This window comes from Mirounga leonina, unplaced genomic scaffold, assembly GCF_011800145.1.
Source record: "Mirounga leonina isolate KUSES-001 unplaced genomic scaffold, KU_Mleo_1.0 Mir_127, whole genome shotgun sequence".
NCBI classification, from domain to species: Eukaryota; Metazoa; Chordata; class Mammalia; order Carnivora; family Phocidae; genus Mirounga; species Mirounga leonina.
Window position 1 is genome coordinate 80,374,404 of NW_023270316.1, and position 26,963 is coordinate 80,401,366.

The 26,963-nt window shown below is 37.7% G+C and overlaps 1 protein-coding gene across 2 annotated transcripts in view; it reads right to left on the bottom strand.

Moving 5' to 3' along the window:
• RNF17 (ring finger protein 17) overlaps positions 1-26,963 on the bottom strand; it is a 154,751-nt gene that overhangs the window by 121,824 nt on the left and 5,964 nt on the right. For both annotated transcript variants that reach the window (XM_035003771.1, XM_035003770.1), the window contains exons 4-6: positions 23,177-23,288; positions 21,932-22,012; positions 20,597-20,697 (exon numbers count right to left, since the gene is read on the bottom strand). In XM_035003771.1, the coding sequence (XP_034859662.1) occupies positions 20,597-20,697; positions 21,932-22,012; positions 23,177-23,288 (294 nt within the window). The remainder of the gene's footprint in view (positions 1-20,596; positions 20,698-21,931; positions 22,013-23,176; positions 23,289-26,963) is intronic.

Genomic DNA, 26,963 nt, shown 5'->3' on the forward strand with positions numbered 1-26,963 from the left:
CAGAAGAAGGTAGTAATAGAAGAAATGAATGATAAAAAGGCTCTAAAACACATTGAAAACACATCTCTTGAGAGAATCCCTCAAGTCCCTTAAATTAATTATCTTTATTGATAATTAATTTAAAAGTAAATGGATTAAACTTCAGAATCAAAAGGCACAGAGTGAAGGACTAGAGTTCAAAAAATGACAACATATTTGGTCTACAGATACTCATTTTAGATCTATAGACAAACAGAACAAACGTGAAAAGAGGAACATAGTCTGTGTAAATAGTAATCAAAAGAGAACTATACAAATATTAGACAAAATAGACTAAGTCAAATACTGTTACAAGAGAAAAAGGACATTATAAATTGACAGAACATCAAGAATACACAACTATAACACATATATGCACCAAATACAAGAGCTCTGAACTATATGACACAAACACTAACAAAATTAAAAGGAAAAATAGCACTGTAATAATAGGTGGAGACTTCAATATCCTACTTCCTACTTCCAATAACAAGTAGGAAAACCATTAGAATACCAATAAAAAATAGACTACTTAAACCATATGACAGATCAATTGCACCTAACTGACATAAAGAGAAAAATCCACCCAACAACAGAGAATACACATTTCTCTCAAGCATACATGGAACATCCTCCAGCATATGTTAGGTCGAAAATCAAGTCTTTTAAAAACCCAGATTAAAAAAAAACTGAAAACATACAAAGTATCTTTTCTGGTCACACAATGGAAAGAAACTAGAAAACGTTAACAGAAGGAAATGAAAAATATGTGGAAATTAAAGAACATACTCCCCTAAATACAAATGGGTCAACAAAAAAAAATCACCAGGAAAATATCTTGAGACAAATGAAAAACAAAAATTTTAAAAATTGAAAAGGGAGAGGAGTTAAGGTGGTGGAGGAGTAGGGGACCCTAAGTTTCTCTATTCCCTTGAATATTGCTAGACAACTATCAAATCATTCTGAACACCTGTGAAATCAATCAGACATCTGAGAAAAGAAATGCTGCAATTCTATAAATAGAAAAGCGACCACTTTCTGGAAGGTGCATAGACCTGAATATGGGGTGATATACTGGAGGATATGGTGGAGGGGAGGGAGACTGCTTAAGGACGCTACTGCAAAGTATTATAAGTAGTAGAGCACAAAATCGGAACTTTTAGAAGTCTGCTACATATGTCCCTGGCTTAAAGGTGCTCAGGTAACAAAGTGAGGCAGAATCCCAGGTGGAATGGCATTGTCTCAGGATCCCTGGGGTCACAAGAATGGGGGTGCCTGAGTGCGGCAGAGTTCCCAGGCATAGGAGCAGGGAAGCCCACTGAGAACAGTGAGTTTAGGTGCCAGCTTTCTGCTCTGTGTTGCCATAAACTGCGACCCGCTGCACATTCCAGTGACCACTTTCCTGGGAGGAGTCCAGCAAAAGGCAGAAGCATGGTGAGACCCCCTCCCTCCCTCCACAATAGGAACAGTGTGGACCCGCACCACAGGTGTCCATAAAATTTGAGTTTTTTTTTTTTTAAAGATTTTATTTATTTTTTGACAGAGAGAGAGACAGCAAGAGAGGGAACACAAGCAGGGGGAGAGGGAGAAGCAGGCTTCCCGCGGAGCACGGAGCCCAATGCGTGGCTCGATCCCAGGACCCTGGGATCATGACCTGAGCTGAAGGCAGACGCTTAACGACTGAGCCACCCAGGTGCCCCAAAATTTGAGTTTTGAAACTCAGTTGCATGCCTGAAATAAAAGCGCTCAGTCATAGGCCAGATAAACACAGAGATCTGATAGAAATCAGGGAGACTAGAGTAATTGACTGCTTTTCTATGAGAGCTCACTGAAGAGTGAAGGGCGTGGACTTTCAGCTCCAGGGCTAGAGATTGGGGCACCACCATTTTCATGCCACCCATCAGTGCTGAAACCCTTCAGGGAGCAAAACAGCACCACAGAGTGGAATCTGGAGCCACTTACACTATGCCTGGCCCCTTGGCAAGTGGGGAGCATTTCCACTAGGGCAAGGGCACCTGAGAATCAGTGCGACAGGCCCCCTCCCTCAGGAGACCACTAGGAACAACTGGCCTGCACCAAGTTTACTGATCATAGAGGGCTGCAAAGCTCTTGGGGAAAACAGTATATAACATCCGTGGTTTTTTTTTTTTTAATTTTAATTTTTAAGTCTTTCATTATTATTTTTTGTTATTTTATTTATTCAATTCTTTTTAAAAATTTTTTTTATATATCTTATATATAAATTTTTTATTTTTTGTTTCCTTTCATTGTATATTATTATATATATACAAAAGTTAAAATAGAAGTTTTTCTCTCTTTCTTATTTTGGGATCTAGTTTCCTTTAACATGAAGGTCAAAACACACCTAGGATCTAGTTTTTTGGGGGGGAAGGGCTGTTTCTTGTTTTTTTTCTTGATTTGTATTGTTTTTGCTTTTTTTTTTTTTTCCTGTTGTCATCGTTATTGTTGTCTTTTCTCTTTCTTCTATTCTTTTCTGGACAAAATGATGACATGGAGACATTCAACCCAAAAGAAAGAATAGGTTGTTGAAAAAAAGAATAGGCTGTAGTATTCACTGCCAGGGATTTAATACAGATATAAAAGTAAGATATCTGAACTAGAATTTAAAACAACAATTGTAAAGATACTAGTTAGGTTTTAAAAAACCATAAAAGACACTAGAGAATCCCTTATTGTAGAAAAAAAAGAACTAAAATCTAGTCAGGCAGAAATTAAAAATCCTATTACCGAGATGCAGTCCCAAATGGAGGCTCTAAAAATGAGAATAAATGAGGCAGAAGAGTCAGTGATTTAGAAGATAAAATGATGGAAAATAAGGAAGCCGAGAAGGAGAGAGAAAGAATCATGAAGGCAGACTTACAGAACTTAGCAATTCCATAACGCAAAATAATATCTGGATAATAAGGGTCCCAGAAGATGGAGAGAGGGATGGAAGGTTTATCTGAACAAATTATAGCTGAGAAGTTCCCTAATTTGGGGAAGGAAACAGGTATTCAAATCCAGGAAGCACAAACAACTCCCTTAAAAAAAATCAATAAAAATAGGTCAACACCTCAACATAGAATAGTGAAGCTTACAAATTTCACAGATAAAGAGAAAATCCTGAAGGTAGCTTGGGATAAGAGATCCTTAACCTATGGGGGGGGGGGCGGAGCAAGATGGCGGAGGAGTAGGAGACCCGGATTTCATCTCCTCTCAGGAATTCAGCTGGATCGGGATCAAACCATTCTGAACACCTACAAACTCAACAGGAGATTGAAGAAAAGAAGAGCAACAACTCTCTGAACAGAAAAGCGACCACTTTCTGGAAGGTAGGACGTGCGAAGAAGTGAATCCGAGGCGATATTCGGGAGGATAGATGGAGGGGGAGGGGCCTCCGTCAGGCGCTTCTGGCAAGTGATAGAGCTACGGAGCACAAAATCGGAACTTTTAAAAGTCTGCTCCGCTGAGGGACATCACTCCGGTGGCTAAGCGGGGGGTGGAACCCTCGCGGGACAGTGTGGTCACAGGACCCTCGGGGTCACAGAACGACCGGGGGTGCCTGAGTGTGGCAGAGCTCCCAGGTAACGGAGCAGGGAAGCCGGCTGCAGAGGCGGAGCCCAGGCGCGGGCTCTCAGCTCACGGTTGCCATAAACCGTGATCCGCGGCACAGTCGGGCCACTGCTCCTCCGGCAGGGATGCAACAAGTGGCAGATCCGGGGAGACTCCCCTTCCTCCCTGGGAGGAGTGGTGCGGGAGTGCACCGCAGGGATCTGATGGGTTTGGAGACTCCACCCGGGGTTGGGTGCCAGAGATAGAAACGCGCGGTCACAGGCCGGGTGAGAACGGAGTGCGGCCAGAGACTGGGGAGCCGGGAGTGACTGACGGCTTTTCTCTGGGGGCTCACTGAGGAGCGGGGCCCCAAGTTCTTGGCTCCTCCGGGGCCGAGACTGAGAGGCTGCCATTTTCACTCTCGGACTCCAAAGCTGTACAGAAAGCTTGCAAGGAACAAAAGCTCCCGAGAGCAAACCCGAGCAGATTACTTAGCCCCGACCCAGCAAGGGTGGGGCAATTCCGCCTCTGGCAAAGACATTTGGAAACCACGACAACAGGCCCCTCCCCCAGAAGATCAGCAAGAATAGCCAGCCAAGATCAAGTTTACTGAACAATGAGAACGGCAGAACTCCAGCACTAGGGGAATACTACACATAGAATTCATGGCTTTTTTACCACGATTCTTTAGTCTTTTAAACTTAATTTCTTTTTTAACTGTCTTTTTTTTTTTTGAATTTTTCTTTTTCCCTTTTTCAACCAACATCTTATCAATCCGTTTTTTTTAAAAACATTTTTATTTTTCATTTTTAGAGTCATATTCTATCCCTTCATAGTAGTTACCCATATTTTTGGCATATACATATATATAAATTGTTCTCTCTTTGAAATTTTGAGATAGTTTCTTCTAACAGATCAAAATATACCCTAAATCTCTAGTATATGGTTTTTTCCTACTCCCCTGCCTGATCACATTCTCTCCCTTTTTTCTTCTTTTAAATCCTCTTGTTTCTTTTTTCAAACAACTTCTTATCAATTCCTTTTATAAAATTTTTTATAATTTCCATCTTTACAGTCATATTCCATCCCTTCATCATATCAACCCTTATTTTTGTAATTATATATAAGTTTTTCTTTCTTTAAAATTTTGGGAGGCACTTTCTTCTAACAGACCAAAATACACCCAAAATCTAGTGTGTGGCACTGATCTATGCACCAGCCTATTCATATTTGATCACATTCTGGGTTTTTTTTTGTTGTTTTGTTCTCTTTCTGTTTGTTTTTATCTTTATGTTTTTCTTTTTTCTCTCTTTCCCTTTCTTTTCCCACTGCTTCAGGTCTTTTTTGATTTGTTTAGAGTATATTTTCTGGGGACATTGTTACTCTGCTAGCATTTTGTTCTCTCATTACTCTCCTCTGCACAAAATGACAAGACGGAAAATATCACCTCAACAAAAAGAACAAGAGGTAGTACCGACTGCCAGGGACCTACTCAATATGGACATTAGTACGACATCAGATCTAGAGTTCAGAATCATCACTTTAAAGATACTAGCTGGGCTTGAGAAAAGCATGGAAGTTATTAGAGAAACCCTATCTGGAGAAGTAAAAGAACTAAAATCTAACCAAGTTGAAATAAAAAAGGCTATTAATGAGGTGCAATCATATATGGGGGCATTAACTGCTAGGATAAATGAGGCAGAAGAGAGAATCAGTGATATAGAAGACTAAATGATGGAAAATAAAGCAGCTGAGAAAAAGAGAGATAAACAACTATTGGATCACGAGGGCAGAATTCGAAAGATAAGCGATACTGTAAGACGAAACAACATTAGAATAATTGGGATCCCAGAAGAAGAAGAAAGAGAGAGAGGGGCAGAAGGTAAAATGGAGCAAATTATAGCAGAGAACTTCCCTAATTTGGGGAAGGAAACAGGCATCAAAATCCAGGAGGCACAGAGAACCCCTCTCAAAATCAATAAAAATAGGTCAACACCCCGACATCTAATAGTAAAACTTAGGAGTCTCATAGACAAAGAGAAAATCCTGAAAGCAGCTCGGGAGAACAGATCTGTAACCTACAATGGTAGAAACATTAGATTGGCAACAGACCTATCCACAGAGACCTGGCAGGCCAGAAAGGACTGGCAGGATATATTCAGAGCACTAAATGAGAAAAATATGCAGCCAAGAATACTATATCCAGCTAGGCTGTCATTGAAAATTGAAGGAGAGATAAAAAGCTTCCAGGACAAACAAAAACTAAAGGAATTTGCAAACACAAAACCAACCCTACAGGAAATCTTGAAAGGGGTCCTGTAAGCAAAGAGAGACCCTAAAAGCAACATAGACCAGAAAGGAACACAGACAATATACAGTAACAGTCACCTTACAGGCAATACAATGGCACTAAATTCCTATCTTTCAATAGTTACCCTGAATGTAAATGGGCTAAATGCCCCAATCAAAAGACACAGGCTATCAGATTGGATTAAAAAACAAGACCCATCGATATGCTGTCTGCAAGAGACTCATTTTAGAACCAAAGACACCCCCAGATTGAAAGTGAGGGGGTGGAAAACCATTTACCATGCTAATGGACACCTAAAGAAAGCTGGGGTGGCAATCCTTATATCAGACAAATTAGATTTTAAACCAAAGAGTGTAATAAGAGATGAGGAAGGACACTATATCCTACTTAAAGGGTCTATCCAACAAGAAGATCTAACAATTATAAATATCCATGCCCCTAACATGGGAGCAGCCAATTATATAAGGCAATTAATAACAAAAGGAAAGAAACATATCGACAACAATACAATAATAGTGGGGGACTTTAACACCCCCCTCACTGAAATGGACAGATCGTCTAAGCAAAAGACCAACAAGGAAATAAAGACTTTAAATGACACACTGGACCAAACGGACTTCACAGATATATTCAGAACATTCCATCCCAAAGCAACGGAATACACATTCTTCTCTAGTGCCCATGGAACATTCTCCAGAATAGATCACATCCTAGGTCATAAATCAGGTCTCAACCAGTACCAAAAGATTGGAATCATTCCCTGCATATTTTCAGACCACAATGGTTTGAAACTAGAACTCAATCACAAGAGGAAAGTCGGAAAGAACTCAAATACATGGGAGGCTAAAGAGCATCCTACTGAAGAATGAACAGGTCAACCAGGAAATTAAAGAAGAATTAAAAAAATTCATGGAAACTAATGAAAATGAAAACACAACTGTTCAGAATCTTTGGGATGCAGCAAAGGCAGTCCTAAGAGGAAAGTATATAGCAATACAAGCCTTTCTCAAGAAACAAGAAAGGTCTCAAGTACACAACCTAACCCTACACCTAAAGGAGCTGGAGAAAGAACAGCAAATAAAGCCTAAACCCAGCAGGAGAAGAGAAATAATAAAGATCAGAGCAGAAATCAATGAAATAGAAACCAAAAGAACCGTAGAAGAGATCAACAAAACTAGGAGCTGGTTCTTTGAAAGAATTAACAAGATTGATAAACCCCTGGCCAGACTTATCAAAAAGAAAAGAGAAATGACCCAAATCAACAAAATCATGAATGAAAGAGGAGAGATCACAACCAACACCAAAAAAATACAAACAATTATAAGAACATATTATGAGCAACTATATGCCAGCAAATTAGATAATCTGGAAGAAATGGATGCATTTCTAGAGATGTATCAACTACCAAAATTGAACCAGGAAGAAATAGAAAACCTGAACAGACCTATAACCACTAAGGAAATTGAAGCAGTCATCAAAAATCTCCCAAAAAGCAAAAGCCCAGGGCCAGATGGCTACCCAGGGGAATGCTACCAAACATTTCAAGAAGAATTAATACCTATTCTTCTGAAACTGTTCCAAAACATAGAAATGGAAGGAAAACTTCCAAACTCATTTTATGAGGCCAGCATTACCTTGATCCCAAAACCATACAAAGACCCCATGAAAAAGGAGAATTACAGACCAATATCCCTGATGAACATGGATGCAAAAATTCTCACCAAAATACTAGCCAATAGGATCCAACAGTACATTAAAAGGATTATTCACCACGACCAAGTGGGATTTATCCCTGGGCTTCAAGGTTGGTTCAACATCCGCAAATCAATGAACGTGATACAATACATTAACAAAAGAAAGAACAAGAATCATATGATCTTCTCAATAGATGCAGAAAAAGCATTTGACAAAGTACAGCATCCTTTCTTGATCAAAATTCTTCAGAGTATAGGCATAGAGGGGACATACCTCAATATCATAAAAGCCATCTATGAAAAACCTACAGCAAATATCATTCTCAATGGGGAAAAACTGAGAGCTTTCCCACTAAAGTCAGGAACACGGCAGGGATGTCCACTATCACCACTGCTATTCAACATAGTATTGGAAGTCCTAGCCACAGCAATCAGACAACAAAAAGAAATAAAAGGCATCCAAATCGGCAAAGAAGTCAAACTCACTGTTTGCAGATGATATGATACTTTATGTGGAAAACCCCAAAGACTCCACCCCAAAACTGCTAGAACTCATACAGGAATTCAGTAAAGTGGCAGGATATAAAATCAATGCACAGAAATCAGTGGCATTCCTATACACCAACAACAAGACAGAAGAAAGAGAAATTAAGGAGTCGATCCCATTTACAACTGCACCCAAAACCATAAGATACGTAGGAATAAATCTAACCAAAGAGGCAAAGGATCTGTACTCAGAAAACTATAAAATACTCATGAAAGAAATTGAGGAAGACACAAAGAAATGGAAAAACATTCCATGTTCATGGATTGGAAGAACAAATTTTGTGAAGATGTCAATGCTACCTAGAGCAATGTACACATACAATGCAATCCCCATTAAAATACCATCCACTTTTTTCAAAGAAATGGAACAAATAATCCTAAAATTTGTATGGAACCAGGAAAGACCCCGAATAGCCAGAGGAATGTTGAAAAAGAAAAGCAAAGCTGTTGGCATCACAAATTCCGGACTTCAAGCTCTATTACAAAGCTGTCATCATCAAGACAGTATGGTACTGGCACAAAAACAGGCACTTAGATCAATGGAACAGAACAGAGAGCCCAGAAATGGACCCTCAACTCTATGGTTAACTCATCTTTGACAAAGCAGGAAAGAATGTCCAATGGAAAAAAGACAGTCTCTTCAACAAATGGTGTTGGGAAAATTGGATAGCCACATGCAGAAGAATGAAAGTGGACCATTTCCTTACACCACACACAAAAATAGACTCCAAATGGTTGAAAGACCTCAATGTGAGACAGGAGTCCATCAAAATCCTAAAGGAGAACACAGGCAGCAACCTCCTCAACCTCAGCTGAAGCAACTTCTTCCTAGAAACATCGCCACAGGCAAGGGAAGCAAGGGCAACAATGAATTATTGGGACTTCATCAAGATAAAAAGCTTTTGCAAAGCAAAGGAAACAGTCAACAAAACCAAAAGACAACCGACAGAATGGGAGAAGATATTTGCAAATGACATATCAGATAAAGGGCTAGTATCCAAAATCTATAAAGAACTCATCAAACTCAACACCCAAAGAACAAAGAATCCAATCAAGAAATGGGCAGAAGACATGAACAGACATTTTTCCAAAGAAGACATCCAAATGGCCAACAGACACATGAAAAAGTGCTTAATATCGCTCGGCATCAGGGAAATCCAAATCAAAACCTCGATGAGATACCACCTCACACCACTCAGAATGGCTAAAATTAACAAGTCAGGAAATGACAGATGTTGGCGGGGATGCGGAGAAAGCGGAACCCTCCTACACTGTTGGTGGGAATGCAAGCTGGTGCAGCCACTCTGGAAAACAGTATGGAGGGTCCTCAAAAAGCTGAAAATAGAGCTACCATATGATCCAGCAATTGCACTACTGGGTATTTACCCCAAAGATACAAAAGTAGGGATCCGAAAGGGTACGCGCACCCTGATGTTTATAGCAGCAATGTCCACAATAGCCAAACTGTGGAAAGAGCCAAGATGTCCATCGACAGATGAATGGATAAAGATGTGGTATATATATATACAATGGAATATTATGCACCATCAAAAGGAATGAAATCTTGCCATTTGCAACGACGTGGATGGAACTGGAGGGTATTATGTTGAGCGAAATAAGTCAAACAGAGAAAGACATGTATCATATGACCTCACTGACATGAGGAATTCTTAATCGCAGGAAACAAACTGAGGGTTGCTGGAGTGGGGGGTGGGGTGGGAGGGATGGGGTGACTGGGTGATAGATACTGGGGAGGGTATGTGCTCTGGTAAGCACTGTGAATTGTGTAAGACTGTTGAATCTTAGATCTGTACTGTGAAACAAATAATGCAATATATGTTAAGAAAAAAAAAAAGAAGAAGAAGAAGGAGGAGGTAGCAGGAGGGAAAGAATTAAGGGGGGAAATTGGAGGGGGAGATGAACCATGAGAGACGATGGACTCTGAAAAACAAACTGAGGGTTCTAGAGGGGAGGGGGGTGGGAGGATGGGTTAGCCTGGTGATGGGTATTGAGGAGGGCACATTCTGCATGGAGCACTGGGTGTTATGCACAATCAATCAATCATGGAACACTACATCTAAAACTAATGATGTAATGTATGGGGATTAACATAAGAATAAAAAAAAAAGAGAGAGATCCTTAACCTATAAGGGTAGACACATAAGGCTGGTAGCAGACCTGTCCATGGAGACCTGACAGGCCAGAAAGGACTGGCATGATATATTCAATGTGCTACATGGCAAAAATATGCAGCCAAGAATACTTTATCCAGCAAGGCTGTCATTCTCAATAGAAGGAGAGATAAAGAGTTTCCAGGAGAAACAAAAACTAAAGGAATTTGTGAACACTTAACCAGACATGCAAGAAATATTAAAGGGGATCCTTTGAGCAAAGAGAGAGCCCAAGAGTAACAAAGATCAGAAAGGAACAGACAATCTACAGGAACAGCAATTTTATAGGTCGCTGATCAAAGGCACTAAATTCATATCTTGCAGTAATTACTCTGAATGTAAACGGACTAAATGCTCCAATCAAAAGACACAGGGTATCGAATGGATTAAAAAAAAAAAGACCTATTGATAGAGGGTCTTTACAAGAGACTCATTTTAGACCCAAAGACACCTCCAGATTGAAAGTGAGGGGGTAGAGAACCACTGATCATGCCAATGGACATCAAAAGAAAGCTGGAGTAGCCATCCATATATAAGACAAACTAGGTTTTAAACCAAAGACTGTAACAAGAGATGAAGGACACTATATCATAATAAAAGGATTTATCCAAAAAGATGTTCTAACAATTATACATATTTATGACCCTAACTTGGGAGCAGCCAAATATATAAACAAATTAATAACAAAATTAAAGAAACTCATTGATAATAATACAATGATAGTAGGGGACTTTAACACCCCACTCACTGCAATGGACAGATCATCTAAGCAGAAGATCAACAAGGAAAACAAGGCCTTTGAATGACACACTGGATCAGATGGACTTCACAGATATATACAGAGCCTTCCATCCTAAAGCAACAGAATACACATTCTTCTCAAGTGCACATGGAACATTCTCCAGAATAGACACATTCTGGGTCACAAATCAGGTCTCAACCAAGACAGAAAGACTGAGATTATACCATGCGTTATTTTCAGATCACAATGCTTTAAAACTTCAAGTCAACTACAAGAAAAAATTTGGAAGGACCACAAACACATGGAGGTTGAAGACCATCCTACTAAGGGGTGGATAAGGGACAACACTGTACTATCTGTTGAAGGCAGAGCTGCCATGTTACCCTTTGGCAGGCTCAGCAGGGAAAGGCAAGAGACTGAGACTAGGGGCTCTTGGCCCTCATCCTGGACCAACGCCCACATGTGGGCTGGTAGGGGCAGTTTCTTCCATTTCCTGGTGTGTGACTCTTCAGATATCTATCTTTAGGCTGTAGAGCTTTATCTTAGGCAACACCTCTTTTCTTCAGGTGACTGGCTGCTGTTTCCAGGCCTCCTTATGAAGGACCACCCATGGTAGAGACCAAGAACTTCTTGGAGAGGTTAGTGCAACAAAGAGGTTAGGAGTCTGATCCCTGGAGCCAGAATGCCTGGATAGAACCCTGGCTCTGCCACTTACTAGGTATGTTGTGACCTTAGGCAAACTACTTTACCTTCCAGGGCCTCTGTCTTCTCACATGTAAAATGGGGATAATAATAATAATAATAGCACATATTTCATAAGACTGTTGTGATCAGTTAATGAGGCACTTAACACAGTGCCTGGGAAAGGCAATTTAAAATCACAGTGAGATAGTCCCACCCATGAGAATGGCTAAATTTTAAAAGACTAACCATATAAGCCAAGGCAGACAAGCATGAGGAACAACTAGAACTCTTATACATTGTTGATGGGAAATGTAGAATGATATAACCACTTTGAAAAACAGGTTGGCAGTTTCTTACAAAATGAAATATATACACAAATTGCATAAATATGAAAAATGCACATCTTTACAAAAAAAGAAATGTATATTTACTGCGTGGCCCAACAACTCTACTAAGAGAAATAAAAATATATGATCACAAAAGACTTGTACACGAAAAAATAAAGCATCCTACTAAAGAATGAATGGGTCAGGCAGGAAATTAAAGAAGAATTAAAAAAATACATGGAAGCAAATGCAAATGAAAACATGACAGTTCAGAACCTTTGGGGACAGCAAAGGCAGTCCTAAGAGAGAAGTAAATAGCAATACCGGCCTTTCTCAAGAAACAAGAACAGTCTCAGATACACAACCTAATATTACAACTAAAGAAGCTGTAAAAAGAACAGCAAATAAAGCCTAAATCCAGCAAAAGGGAAAAGAGCAGAGCAGAAATCAATGAAATAGAAACAAACAAAACAAAAAAACAAACAAACAAAAAAACCCCCAAAATAACAACCCAAAACAAAGCAGAACAGATCAATGAAACTAGGAGCTGGTTCTTAGTAAGATCAATAAACCCCTAGCCAGCTTTATCAAAATGAAGAGAGAAAGGACCCAAATACATAAAATCATCAATGAAAGGAGAGATCCCAATGAACACTGCAGAAATACAAACAATTACAAGAGAATATTATGAGAATTATATGCCAACAAATTTGGCAATCTGGAAGAAATGGATGCATTCCTAGAAACATATGAACTACCAAAACTGAAACAGGAAGAAAGAGAAAACCTGAAAAGACCCATTACCAGCAAACAAACTGAAGCAGTAAAAACCTCCCAACAAACAAGAGCCTAGAGGCAGAGGGCTTTCCAGCAGAATTTTACCAAAAATTTAAAGAAGAATTAATACCTATTCTTCTGAAACTGTATCAAAAAATAGAAATGGAAGGAAAACTTCCAAACTCATTCTATGAGGCCAGCATTACCTTGATCCTAAACAAAAGACCCCACCAAAAAGGTGAATTAGACACCAATATCTCGGATGAACATGGATGCAAAAATTCTCACCAAGATACCAACTAATAGGATCCAACAATACATCAAAAGAATTATTCACCATGACCAAGTGGGATTTATTCCTGGGCTGCAAGGTGGTTCAACATCCACAAATCATTCAATGTGGAACACCACATTAATAAAAGGACAAGAACCATAGGACCCTCTCAAGAGATGCAGAAAAAGCATTTGACAAAATACAGCACTTAAATGAAGCTTGATGAAAACTATCCACAGTGTAGGGATAGAGGGAACATACCTCAGTATCATAAAAGCCATCTACGAAAAGCCCATAGCAAACACCATCCATAATGGGGAAAAACAGAGCTTTTCCTCTAAGGTCAGGAACACGACAGGGATAGCCACTCCATGTGACAACAGTACTTGTTTAATATAGTACTAGAAGTCCTAGCCTCAGCAATCAGACAACAGAAAGAAATAAAAGGCATCCAAATTGGCAAAGAAGTCAAACTTTCACTTTTCACAAACGACATGAAACTCTGTAGAAACCCCAAAAATTGCTAGAACTGATACAGGAATTCAGCAAAGTGGCAGGATATAAAATCAATGCACAGAAGTCAGTTGCATTTCTATATACTAACAAGGAGGCAGATGAAAGAGAAATCAAGGAATTGATCCCATTTACAGTTGGACTAAAAACCATAAGATACCTAGGAATAAACCTAACCAAGATAAAGGATCTATACTCTAGAAACTGGAGAACACTTATGAAAGAAATTGAGGAAGACACAAAGAAGACACAAAGAATTCCATGCTCATGAATGGGAAGAACAAATACTGTTAAAATGTCTACGCTACCCAGAGCAATCTACACATTCAATGCAGTCCCTATCGAATTACCCTCAACATTTTTCACAGAGCTGGAACAAATAATCCTAAAAATTGTACAGTACCAGAAAAGACCCCAAATATCCAATGGAATGCCGAAAAAGAAAACCAAAGTTGGAGGCATCACAATTCTGGACTTCAAGCTGTATTACAAAGCTGTAAATAAGACAGTATGGTACTGGCACAAAAACAGACACATGGATCAGTGGATCAGAATAAAGAACCCAGAAATAGACCCTCAACTTTATGGTCAACTAGATCTTCGACAAAGCAGGAAAGAATATCCAGTAGAAAAAGGACAGTCTCTTCAACAAATGGTGGGAAAATTGGACAACCACATGCCAAAGAATGAAACTGGACCATTCTCTTACACCATATACAAAGATAAATTCAAAATGGATGAAAGACCTCAATGTGAGACAGGAATCCATCAGAATCTTAGAGGAGAATATAGGAAGCAGCCTCTTCAACCTCAGCTGCAGCAACTTCTTACTAGACATGTCTCCAAAGGCAAGAGAAAAGCAAAAATGAACTATTGGGACTTCATCAAGATAAAAAGCTTTTATACAGCACAGGAAACAGTCAACAAAACTCAAAAGCAACCTATGGAATGGCAGAAGGTATTTGCAAATGTCTTATCAGATGAAGGGCTAGTATCCAAATCTATAAAGAACTTCTCAAATTCAACACCCAAGAAAAAAAATCCAATGAAGAAATGGGCAGAAGACATGAACAGACATTTCTCCAAAGAGGACATACAAATAGCCAACAGACACATGAAAAATTTTCAATATCACTCATCATCAAGGAAAAACAAATCAAAACCACAATGAGATACCACCTTGCACCAGTCAGAATGGCTAAAATTAACAAGTCAGCAAACGATAGATGTTGGCAAGGATGCGGAGAAAGGGGAATCCTCTTACACTCTTGGTGGGAATACAAACTGGTGCAGCCAGTCTGGAAGGCAGTACGGAGGTCCTCAGGAAGTTAAAAGTAGAGCTACCCTATGACCCAGCAATTGCACTACTAGGTATTTATCCAAAGGATACAAACAGTGATTCGAAGGGGCACATGCACTCCAATGTTGGCAGCAGCAATGCCCACAAAAGCCAAACTATGGAAAGAGCCCAGATGTCCATCAACAGATAAATGGATACAGATGATGTGATGGAAACACACACACACACACACACACAGGAATATTACTCAGCCGTCAAAATGAATGACATCTTGCCATTTACAATGATGTGGATGGAACTAGAAGGTATTATACTAAGTGAAATAAGTTAGAGAAAGACAAATACCATATGATTTCATTCATATGTGGAATTTAACAAACAGACGAACATAGGGGAAGGGAAGGAAAAATAAGATGAAAATAGGGAGGCAAAGTGTAAGAAATGCTGAACTCTAGGAAACAAATTGAGGGTTGCTGGAGGGGAGGTAGGTGGGAGGAAGGGATAATTGGGTGATGGACATCAAGGAGTGTACTTGATGTAATGAGCACTGGGTGTTATATGTAAATGATGAATCCCCAAATTCTACCCCTGAAAGTAATAATATGGTATATGTTAACTAAATTGAATTTAAATAAAGAATAAAAAAAATAAAAGGGAATCTGGGATGGGAGGGAAAATAAGTATAGCACATCTTTTTTGCCTTCTGAATGTGAACCTTATGAACAAATTACTTATTTGAAAATAAATGTACAAAAATTAAAATGAACAAAATTATAAAATCATGGGTCAAAAAAATTGAAATGTACAAGATGCAGTGATAGCAGTGTTAAATGGAAATACATAGTTGTAAATACATTAAAAAAGAAATGGCAAACCAACAATCTAACTTTATGCCTTAGGAACTAGAAAAATACAAACTAAACCCAAAGCTAGTGGAAGGAAGGAATAATAAAGATTAGAGTGGTGATAAGGAACTAGAGAATTAAAAAATGGAGGAAAAAAAAATCGACGAAAGCAAAAGTTGGTTTTTTGAAAGAACCAGCCCCTGGTTTCACTGATGTACAATTGTTTTTTAAGTTTCTATGTCATTTATTTCTGCTCTAATCTTTATTATTCCCTTTCTTCTTCTGTATTTAGGCTTTGTTGTTCTTTTTCCAGGTCCTTTAAGTCTAAGGTTAGGTTGTTTGAAATTTTTGTCAATTCTTAAATTCATCTTTTTTTATTTTTTTTTTAAAGATTTTATTTATTTATTTGACAGAGAGAGACACAGCGAGAGAGGGAACACAAGTAGGGGGAGTGGGAGAGAAAGAAGCAGGCTTCCCGCCAAGCAGGGAGCCCGATGCGGGGCTCCATCCCAGGACCTGGAATCATGACCTGAGCTGAAGGCAGCCGCTTAACGACTGAGCCACCCAGGTGCCCCAAATTCATCTTTTTTTAAAGATTTTATTTTTATGTAATCTCAATACCCAATGTGAGGCTCGAATTTTTAAAAATTTTTTATTGTTATGTTAATCACCATACATTATATCATTAATGTTTGATGTAGTGTTCCATGATTCATTGTTTGTGCATAACACCCAGTGCTCCATGCAGAATGTGCCCTCTTTAATACCCATCACCAGGCTAACCCATCCTCCCACCCCCCTCCCCTCTAGAACCCTCAGTTTGTTTTTCAGAGTCCATCGTCTCTCATGGTTCATCTCCCCCTCCGATTTCCCCCCCTTCATTCTTCCCCTCCTGCTATCATCTTCTTCTTTTTTTTTTCTTAACATACATTGCATTGTTTCAGAGGTACAGATCTGTGATTCAACAGTCTTAACACAATTCACAGTGCTCACCATAGCACATACCCTCCCCAATGTCTATCACCCAGCCACCCCATCCCTCCCACCCCACCCCCCACTCCAGCAACCCTCAGTTTGTTTCCTGAGATTAAGAATTCCTCCTATCAGTGAGGTCATATGATACATGTCTTTCTCTGACTATTTCGCTCAGCATACACCCTCCAGTTCCATCCACGTCGTTGCAAATGGCAAGATCTCATTCCTTTTGATGGCTGCATAATATTCCATTGTGTATATATACCACATCTTCTTTATCCATTCATCTGTCGATGGACATCTTGGGTGAGGCTCAAACTTAAAACCCCAAGTTCAAGAGTTGCATGCTTCAATGACTGACCCAGCCAGGCACCCCAAGATTTTTCTTATTTCTTGAGGTAGGCCTCTATTGCTATATTCTTCCCTCTTAGCACTGCTTTTGCTACATCCCAAAGATTTTGGACCACTGTGTATTAATTTTCATTTGTTTCCATATATTGTTTTATTTCCTCTCTGATTTCTTAGTTGACCCATTCATTGTTTAATAGCATGTTGTTTAACCTCCATGTATTTAAAGTCTTTCCAATTTTTTTTCTTGTGGTTGATTTCTAGAAAGGTTGGTTCTTTTCAATCAAAACTGACAACTCTTTACACTAAGAAAAAGAGAAGAATCAACTTACTAAAATCATAAAGGAAGTCGGAACATGATGACCAATCTTATAGGAGTGAAAAGGATTACAAGAGAGTACTAAGGACAATTGTATGCCAAGAAATTGGATAACCTAGATGAAATGGACAAATTCCTAGAAACACACTACCTACCAAGACTGAGTAAGGAAGAAATAGAAAATCTGAACAGATCAATAACAAGTAAGGAGATTGAATCAGCAATCAAAAGCCTCCCCAAAAGAAAAGCCCTAGGCCAGATGGTTTCACTCGTGAATTCTACCAAAAATTTAATGATGAATTAACACCAACCTTCCTGAAACCCTTCCAAAAAATTGAAGGGGTAGGAACACTTCCTAACTCATTCTATGAGGCCAGCATTATCAAAGCCATATGAAGATACTACAAGAAAACTACAGACAACTATTTGAGTATCAATGCAAAATCTTCAACAAAGTATTAGCAAATCAAATTCAGCAGCATATTAAAAGGATACTACATCATGACCAAGTGGGATTTATTCCTAGAATATAAGGATGATTCAACATGTGAAAATCAATTAATGTTATATACCAGAGCAGGAAGAAGTAAAAATCCATACATGATCCCCTCAATCAATGCAGAAAAAGGATTTGACATATTTCAACACCTTTTCATTATAAAAACACTCAATGTACTAGGAATTTAGGGAAACTACATCAACATAAAGGCAATACATGAAAAACTCACAGCTAACGTTACACTAGATAGAGGAAAAGCTGTCAGTTCTTCACTAAGATCAGAAACAAGATCAGGATGTATGCATTTGCCACTGCTATTTAACATATTATTGTAGGTTCTAGTCAGAGTGATTAGGCAAGAAGAAGAAGTAAAAGACATCCAAATTGAAAAGAAGTGACATTATCTATTTTTTGCAGATGACATGATCTTATATGTAACAAAACCCTAAGGAGGCCAAAAAATACTTGCAGGGCTAATAAATGAATTCAGCAAAATGTAGGATACAAAAGCAATACACAAAAAGCACATGCATTTCTAACTAGCTCTCTGAAAAGGAAATTAAGAAAACAATTCCTTTAAATAGAATACAAAATAATATACTTAGGAATAAACTTAAACAAGGAAGGAACAGACTTGTATACTTATACACAGTATCAGACTGCTGAAAGAAATGAAAGAAGGCAAAATAAGAGGAAAGACATCCCACATTCATGGACTGGAAGACCCAATATTGTTGACAATACTACCCAAAACAATCTACAATTCAATGCAATCCCTATTAAAATTTCAGTGATGTTTTAGGCAGAATACAAAAACCCATTCTCAAAGTCATATGAAATCTCAGGGGACCCCAAACTGCCAAAACACTCTTGAGAAAGAACAAAGTTGGAGGGCTCACACATCCTGATTTCAAAACTTGCTACAAAGCTACAGTAATCAAAACAGTGTGCTACTGGCATAAGGACAGATAGACCGATGGAATAAAATAGACATCCCAGAAATAAACCTTCACATATATGGTTAACTGAGTATTGACAAGCATGCCCAGACCATTCAATGGAGAAAAGACCATCTTTTCAACAAATGGTGCTGAGAAAAGTGGGACATTCACATGGAAAAGAATGAAACTGGACCTTTCTCTCATACTATATACAAAAATTAACTCAAGAGTGTAAGAGCAAAGGGGCACCTGGGTGGCTCAGATGGTTAGGCGTCTGCCTTCGGCCCGGGTCATGATCCCAGGGTCTTGGGATCGAGCCCCACATTGGGCTCCTGGCTTAGTGGGGAGCCTGCTTCTCTCTCTCTCTCTCTGTCTCAAATGAATAAATAAAATCTTAAAAAAAAAAAGAGTGTAAGAGCTAAAACTGTAAAACTCTTAGAAGAAAACACAGGGGAAAAGCTTCATAATGTTAGATTCAGCAATGATTTCTTGGCTATGATACAAAAGCACAGGCAACAAAAGAAAAAATAAACAGAACTTTATCATTAACTTTTGTGGATCAAAGAATGCTATCGAGAGAGTAAAAAGGTAAGCCACAGAATGGGAAAAAAGATCTGAAAATGACATATCTGATAAAGTATTAGTATCCCTAGTGTATAAAGAACTCCAACCCCAAAACAAAATAATCCAATCCAAAAGAAAGGACTTGAAAGGACTTTCTTCAAAGAGGATGTAAATAAGCAATAAATAAGCACATGAAAAAATACTCAACATAAAATGCAAATCAAAATCACAAGATACTATTTCATACCCATTAGGATTACTAAAAAAATTCTAGAAAACAACACTGTTAGTGAGACTATGAGGAAACTGGAACCCCATGCACTACTGGTGGGAATGTAAAATGTATAGCCACAGTAAAAAACTTTGTGTTCCCTCAAAAAGTTAAACATAAAATTATCAGATGCCACTAAACTGGACACTTAAAATTGATTATAAAGGTAATCTTTGTTATGTATATTTTACCACTATAAAAATGTTTAAAATGCATGCACATGACTTATAACTTAAATGTTATAATTAAAGACCATATGTGAGATAGCATCAATATGGAAGACTGAAGAGTATCAACAAATTCATTGACAGTATATTGAGCCTGTGTCCTAGGCATCCTAATGGGATTAAAAAGAAAAAAACTAAGAGTCAAATGGACAAGTACCATTACTAAATATATTACTTTTGTCATGTTGAAACTTTCATGATCCTATTTCTTGAATTGAAAAATGTGATTAAAAATTATTAAAGATCATATGTATCAAAGAATTTTTAAAGTGATGGATATGCAACTATGTGGTATTTGTTTAGAAATGAGTGTTAGAAAGTGTAAGAATATTACTTGCTCTGATGCAAATAAACACATGAAAAAATGATGGAATGATGTATAAGAAAAAGCATGTTTGCATTTACCCAAGTAAGTGAAATTCTACAACATGCAGATTTTGAAAATTTTCTGTGCTGTTTTAAGAAGCTTATTTATTTAACAGTTAGCTGTGGGACCAGATGGCAAATAGCCAAAAAATTTTAAAAATGTACAAATTGTTCATTTTCAAGCTGTAGACATCAGTCTGTAGGGATCACCCAATACCTTCCAAACTTGTTTAAAAGTTACTCAGTAAATTTTACAATCTATACAAAGAAACAAAGTGACAAGTTCATGTTAAAAACTTTAGTTTCATTGAGTCTATATTTTTAAGTTATTACCTGGAATCAAGAGAAGTAAAAAGTTGATCAAACCGTTTCTCCAGAACCTCTATAAGACTGACCGTTTCCTCCTTTGTTTGATTGTGTAGGTGTTCTAGCATCTGCGAAGAACATAATACAAAGACCTAATTTGGTATTTTTATTTTGTAGAAATTGTACTGTTCAAATAATTTTAAAAGTAAAAGGTACTTTGGACTTTTCAAAGTAACCACACAAGAGGAGATTAGGTGATAAAAATGGAATAAGTTACAGGTTCAACTTTAAATCCTGGTACTTGTCAGCAAGATCACATCTTTGTTGGCACTATGCACTGATAAACTGGCAAAAAGGCCTAGAAAATCCACTAAGTTTTCTAAACTTCTTATTCCTTTTTATCATTACAGGAAGAGTCATTCTGGATAGCTGAATTTCTCTCTGGCAGGATTCCTTAAATGAAAAAACCTTAATACATAATATTAGACATACCTGAATTAAAATGTTAACTATTCCACATCTTTGCCATTTTTTGACAGAATTGTTGCTTGAGATCTGTGACCCCTTTTTTCCATTTTCTCCCTTTTAGAACAGGAATGTCTATCTTATACCTGTCTAACCAATGTATTTTAGAAGGAGATTAATTATCTAGTTTCACAGGTTCATGGTTGGAGAGGAATTTTGCCCCCAAATGAATCATACCCTGAGTCTCAGCCATACCTGATTTAGAAGATATTTAGATGAGATTTTGGACTTGATGCTGGAATAGATTTAAGACTAGGTTGGGATGGGGTGAATGTATTTTGCATATAAGAAGGACATGAATCTGGAGGGGGTCAGAGAGCAGATTGTTATGGGCTGAATTTTGTCCACCCCTCTCCCAAATTTGTATGTTGAAGACTTAACTCCTGTATCAGCTATAATCTTTTGACTGCCTTGGTTGTAAATTTGTTGCTGCTGGGTGCTTAGGAACTTGTTTTTTGTCACCTCTTCTGGGGGGGATGGAGTAAAGGAGGAAAGAAAATAAGATTCTTTGTGTAAGGGTAAACAGCCGAATAATGAGCAATGTTAGAAAGATGGTCTGCAATACTTTCGAGACAAAATTCAGCTCACAGCAAGAAAAAAATCATGGTTCCTTAATAGTGCTCCAATTTCAGTAGACCGCTAGCATAACAATCCCACAAGACCAATACTAGCAGGCCATGGAAGTCTTCTATTCTTTTGTATGTTTCTCTGTCATTGGATTATCATGCTCAATAACTTAGTGCTAGGCTCTAACTTCAGTGATATACCCCTAAATATACACATTTAAAGAGAACATGCCTTAATTCACTATAGAATTTAATCATTTAAAATGCTTACTTTTACAGCAACACTTAATTGTTCAAAACTATAGCCTGCTATCTTCAATGCTTCATCAATTTCTTCTGCAGTTTTAGTTTCCTAAGAAGGTGAAAAGCGTCCACATACAAATATAAAATATAAAAATAGATGCTTATATACATTATATTAGTTGCAAACGTATCAGGCTACAATTTTGATTACAAAAGTAACACAGACCACCACAGAAGTCTGAAAATCAGTAACAAAAATGACACTTTCAATCCTACTTATCCAGAAATTTAAAACTAACATTTTAGAGTTTTGATTATAGATTATAGTATTCAAGATTGTTTTTAGAAATCTTTTTGAAAAAATAGTTTTAAGTTGGAAAATGGTTACACAAAATATTCTGTCTTGAGGGGTGTCTGGGTGGCTCAGCTGTTAAGTGTCTGCCTTCAGCTCAAGTCATGATCCCAGGGTCCTGGGATCAAGCCCCACATCGGGTTCCCTGCTCAGCGGGAAGCCTGCTTCTCCCTCTCCCACTCCCCCTGCTTGTGTTCCCCTCTCTCTCTGTGTCTCTGTCAAATAAATAAATCTTAAAAAAAAAAAAGAAACCAACTATCTTGAAAAATGTACCATGGCAATTAATGCACACACATGTAAAAATTAAGTTTTTAAAGAAGATTATAATTTGGCTATGTTAAAATTTAAACTTAAAGTAAAAGATAGCAAGATTAAGTGCTTTCTCCCTTCCTCTAGCTCACTAAATATCTTTTTGATAATAGCATTTTGGAATTTGTTCTATTTCTGAAAATAATACATTATTTAAAGTTATAGAAACAGGTTAAATTCAATCTTCCAACAATAACCTCATCATCATCACAGTGAATTAATTAGGCCTTTTGGTTGCCATTAAAATGACTGGAAAAATCACATTCAGAATCTAGAAACTTGTACTTTATACAAGTTTCACATAATCTAGATTCAATAACTAGGTTCAAAGGGAAGAAGCTACATATGGTTAAATATTAAGAACACTAATAGAGTTGGTCAAAGGGAGACTGGGTTGCCTTAGGAAAAATGAGAATTGTTCAAGCATATTTAGAATAAGAGATTTAGGTAAAGAATGTAGGTTTACCTCTTACCTTTATGCTTCTAAAAAAAAAAAAAACAAAAAAACAAAAACCCTATAATTATAGCAACGTTGAGAAGAGAGTTAAGCTACCAGACACAAAGTAAAAATGTTTGGCTTCATCTTACTTCACAAGTAACATTTTTTCATACCGCCATTAGAGATGAGGAGTTCAAAATAGTCCTGTGTGTGGATGTTGAATGTTCTAAACCAATAGTTAGCTGGTCAGAAGTCTTTTTAAAGTCCTGCGAACAATTCTTTATCCTGAAAAATGTCAAGTACATTATTTTAAATACCATATTAATATAACAATTTTAACCTTCTATTCTGATTTTTACTATCAAAAATAATTCATATGACAACTTATAATAACAATTATAGTGGGTTCTTAGTCATCTATGATAAGCAAAAAGAGGGAAACCATGGCTAAATATGCTTCCATATAAAAATTTTACCAAGAATTCAACTTCTTAGGAAATCCCTAAAAATAAAAAAAATTATCTCACAGTATAAATTGTGCTTTAACCTCCTAATTACCTCTCCTTACCTGATATTTTTTTTTTTTAAAGATTTTATTTATTTATTTGAGACAGAGAAAATGAGAGAGAGAGAGCACATGAGAGAGGGGAGGGTCAGAGGGAGAAGCAGGCTCTCTGCCGAGCAGGGAGCCCAATGCGGGACTCGATCCAGGGACTCCAGGATCATGACCTGAGCCGAAGGCAGTCGCTTAACCAACTGAGCCACCCAGGCGCCCTCTTACCTGATATTTTTTGATAGAGATGTTGACAGTCACTGAACTGTCTTTAAGCTCAATTACTTATACACAAATGCCTGCTATTAAAAAAATGTGCTTATAGGCTTAGATAATTTACGAAAAGGTAATGAATTTACTAGGTAAGTTAATTTGCAAAGAAAAAATTAGTTTCATTTCTTATCTACACATGCTAGAGTTTTTGCCCATTTTTTAAATTTTTAATTTTTTAAAGATTTTATTTATTTATTTGACAGAGAGAGAGCAAGAGAGGGAACACAAGCAGGGGGAGTGGGAGAGGGAGAAGCAGGCTTCCCACTGAGCAGGAAGCCCGATATGGGGCTCGATCCCAGGACTCTGGGATCACGATCTGAGCCGTAGGCAGACGCTTAACAACTGAGCCACTCAGGTGCCCCTATTTTTTTTTTTAAAGATTTTATTTATTTATTTGTCAGAAAGAGAGAGAGAAAGAGAGTACAGAAGCAGGGGGAGCAGCAGGCAGAGGGAGAAGCAGACTCTTGGCTGAGCAAGGAGCCCGATATGGGGCTCCATCCCAGGACCCTGGGATCATGACGTGAGCTGAAGGCAGAGGCTTAACTGACTGAGCCACCAAGGCGTCCTGAGTTTTTGCCATTTTTATCTTTATAGCCCCATACTGGCTAACAGACAGTAAGCTCTTGATAAATGTGTGCTGAATAACTTAATCATAAGCCTGTAATAGTTAATAGAAGTAACTATGATGTTTAAATGTTACCCTTATAGAGAAAAAATAGACTTAAACTTAATTTTTAAACATTCAGTTACTTTGAAAAGTGAATATTCATGTTCTTGAAAACATGTGAATGCATAAGCCCTTAGGAGTTCATTATTCAATTCCTGTTTCAAAATATTAAAGATAAATCAGGAATACATTATTTTTAAACAGACTTATCCCTTGACACATAAACAACTATTTTAAACCAAACTATTGAAATTAAGGAATAGGAGTTTCTAACATAAGTATACTTGACATGGAGAATTTAAAAAAAACAAAACAGTAATTTGGAAAAAGTTTGGGTATTTAAAATGGATTCATCTACTTCTGAAAGTTAAATTTCACTTTATAACCACACTTGATATAGTTATATGTATCCAGACAAGAATATAAACAGATTTAACTTGTACAAGTAAGGTTTAAAAAGTCAGAAATTTTCACTTAGAAGTCAGATCTCTAGGAAGGAAGATTGGCAACACTGGGTTGGTCTTAACACACAGCAATAATTGGCTGGAGCTGAAAAGGGGCCACCTCCTTTGGAGGGGGTGAACCTTCTTTTGTCTGCCACAATTCATACCACTCATTGTTTAAACTCTACATCACCCAGTAAGTCATCTTCTAGACTCCTGTAGGTACTCAAATCTGTTGTGGCTGCTGACTCACATGGAGCTGAAAAGATTCCTAATGATTTATTCTAATCATTTCATTCAGAACTTATGGAGGACATGACGTGGAATACAAATATAGGGGTTGGCATTCAGTAAGCCTGAGTTCCACTGGTCCTGTCAATAACCAGTTGCCAGATTTTAGCTAAGTGGCTTACTACCTAAAGAGGTAACTATATTCTTTTGGTGTCTGTCTATGCACCCATTTATGTCTGGACAGAGAAGCTGCATCAGTAATGTGAAAAGCCATCGAATGCTAGTATAAAATATCTGGATTTTATTTAGGTAGGCAGTGAAGAAGCATGGAGCAGGGAAGAGTAGGGAGGTGCTAAGGAGGTAGTCAAAAAAGAATAAGAATTAAATAGGATAGTAGAAATGGAAGATAAATTATGGCTATGAAAGATACTGTGGAAATTATAGTCTGCAGGAGGCAAAATGAAGGAGATATGAGGAAATGGGGTGATTTACTGACGCTTGGTGCCATTAACAAAATTGAAAGTTTTCTTCCTTTCTTTTTTTTTTTTTTTTAAAGATTTTATTTATTTGACAGAGAGACACAGTGAGAGAGGGAATACAAGCAGGGGGAGTGGGAGAGGGAGAAGCAGACCTCCCGCAGAGCAGGGAGCCCGATGTGGGACTCGATCCCAGGACCCCGGGATCATGACCTGGGCCGAAGGCAGATGCTTAATGACTGAGCCACCCAGGCGCCCAAAATTGAAAGTTTTCAAATGAGATTATTCCTTGAAGGCTTCCTGTGTTTATTTCCCACATAATTTTTTACCATATTAAATATGCTTTAAAAAGTTAAAGTTATACAAAAATATAATTGCCTTCTGAGTAGGGTCTCAGTGAATTAATTGGGACTTAAAAAGTTACAAAGTAAAAATTTATGATTTTTTCACTGTGATCCATCCCATCCCATCCCATCCCATAGTCAACCCTAATTGTAAATTTATCTAGGACTGAAACATGATTTCAGAAAAACCATAGCAAATGTCAAAACATCATGGTATTTCATCTAACAAACATTTATTACATGCTTACTGTGTCCAGCACCAGGAACGTAGAAAGCAGTAAAATGTGGTCCATGCCCTTACAGGGGCTTATAGACTAGCAGAAGAAGACATACAAATAAATAAGTGCAATAAAAAGTAACACAGGTGCTGGTCTCCAGCTGGGATATGTTTAAAAAAAAAAAAAATCTCTGCATTACTAATTCAAAAAGAGCTTAATATATACATGTACAAAGTCCTATCGAAGAAAGGAAAAAATGAGTAAAAGAATCCCAAAATTATTACTTTTCCTTTAATCGATCACCTCTCACACCACCTCTTTCCAAAGTCCTCTACTATGTCATGCTCATGATACTCTTAAGAATTAACACCTTTTTAAAGCCACACCTTACTCTCAGCCAGCACCAGTAACTTTTGCTAGAATGACATTCTCAGCTTTAACTTGCATTCTTTTTTTCCCCCTACTTTAAGTAAGGATAAACTGATGCTTCTTTAGGAGCTGGATTCTCCATTTCACTAACAGTTAAGACAAATTATAAAAGAGCACTCTACAATGGGAGATATAGGCTTCCAGATGGAATGAATAAGTCACTGGAATAAAAAATACAACATAGGGAATATAATCAATGATATTGTAATAGTGTAGGTGACAGATGGTAGCTACACTTGTGGTGAGCATAGCATAACGTATAGAGAAGTTGAATCACTATGTTGTACACCTGAAAATTATGTAATAGTGTGTCAACTATACTTAAA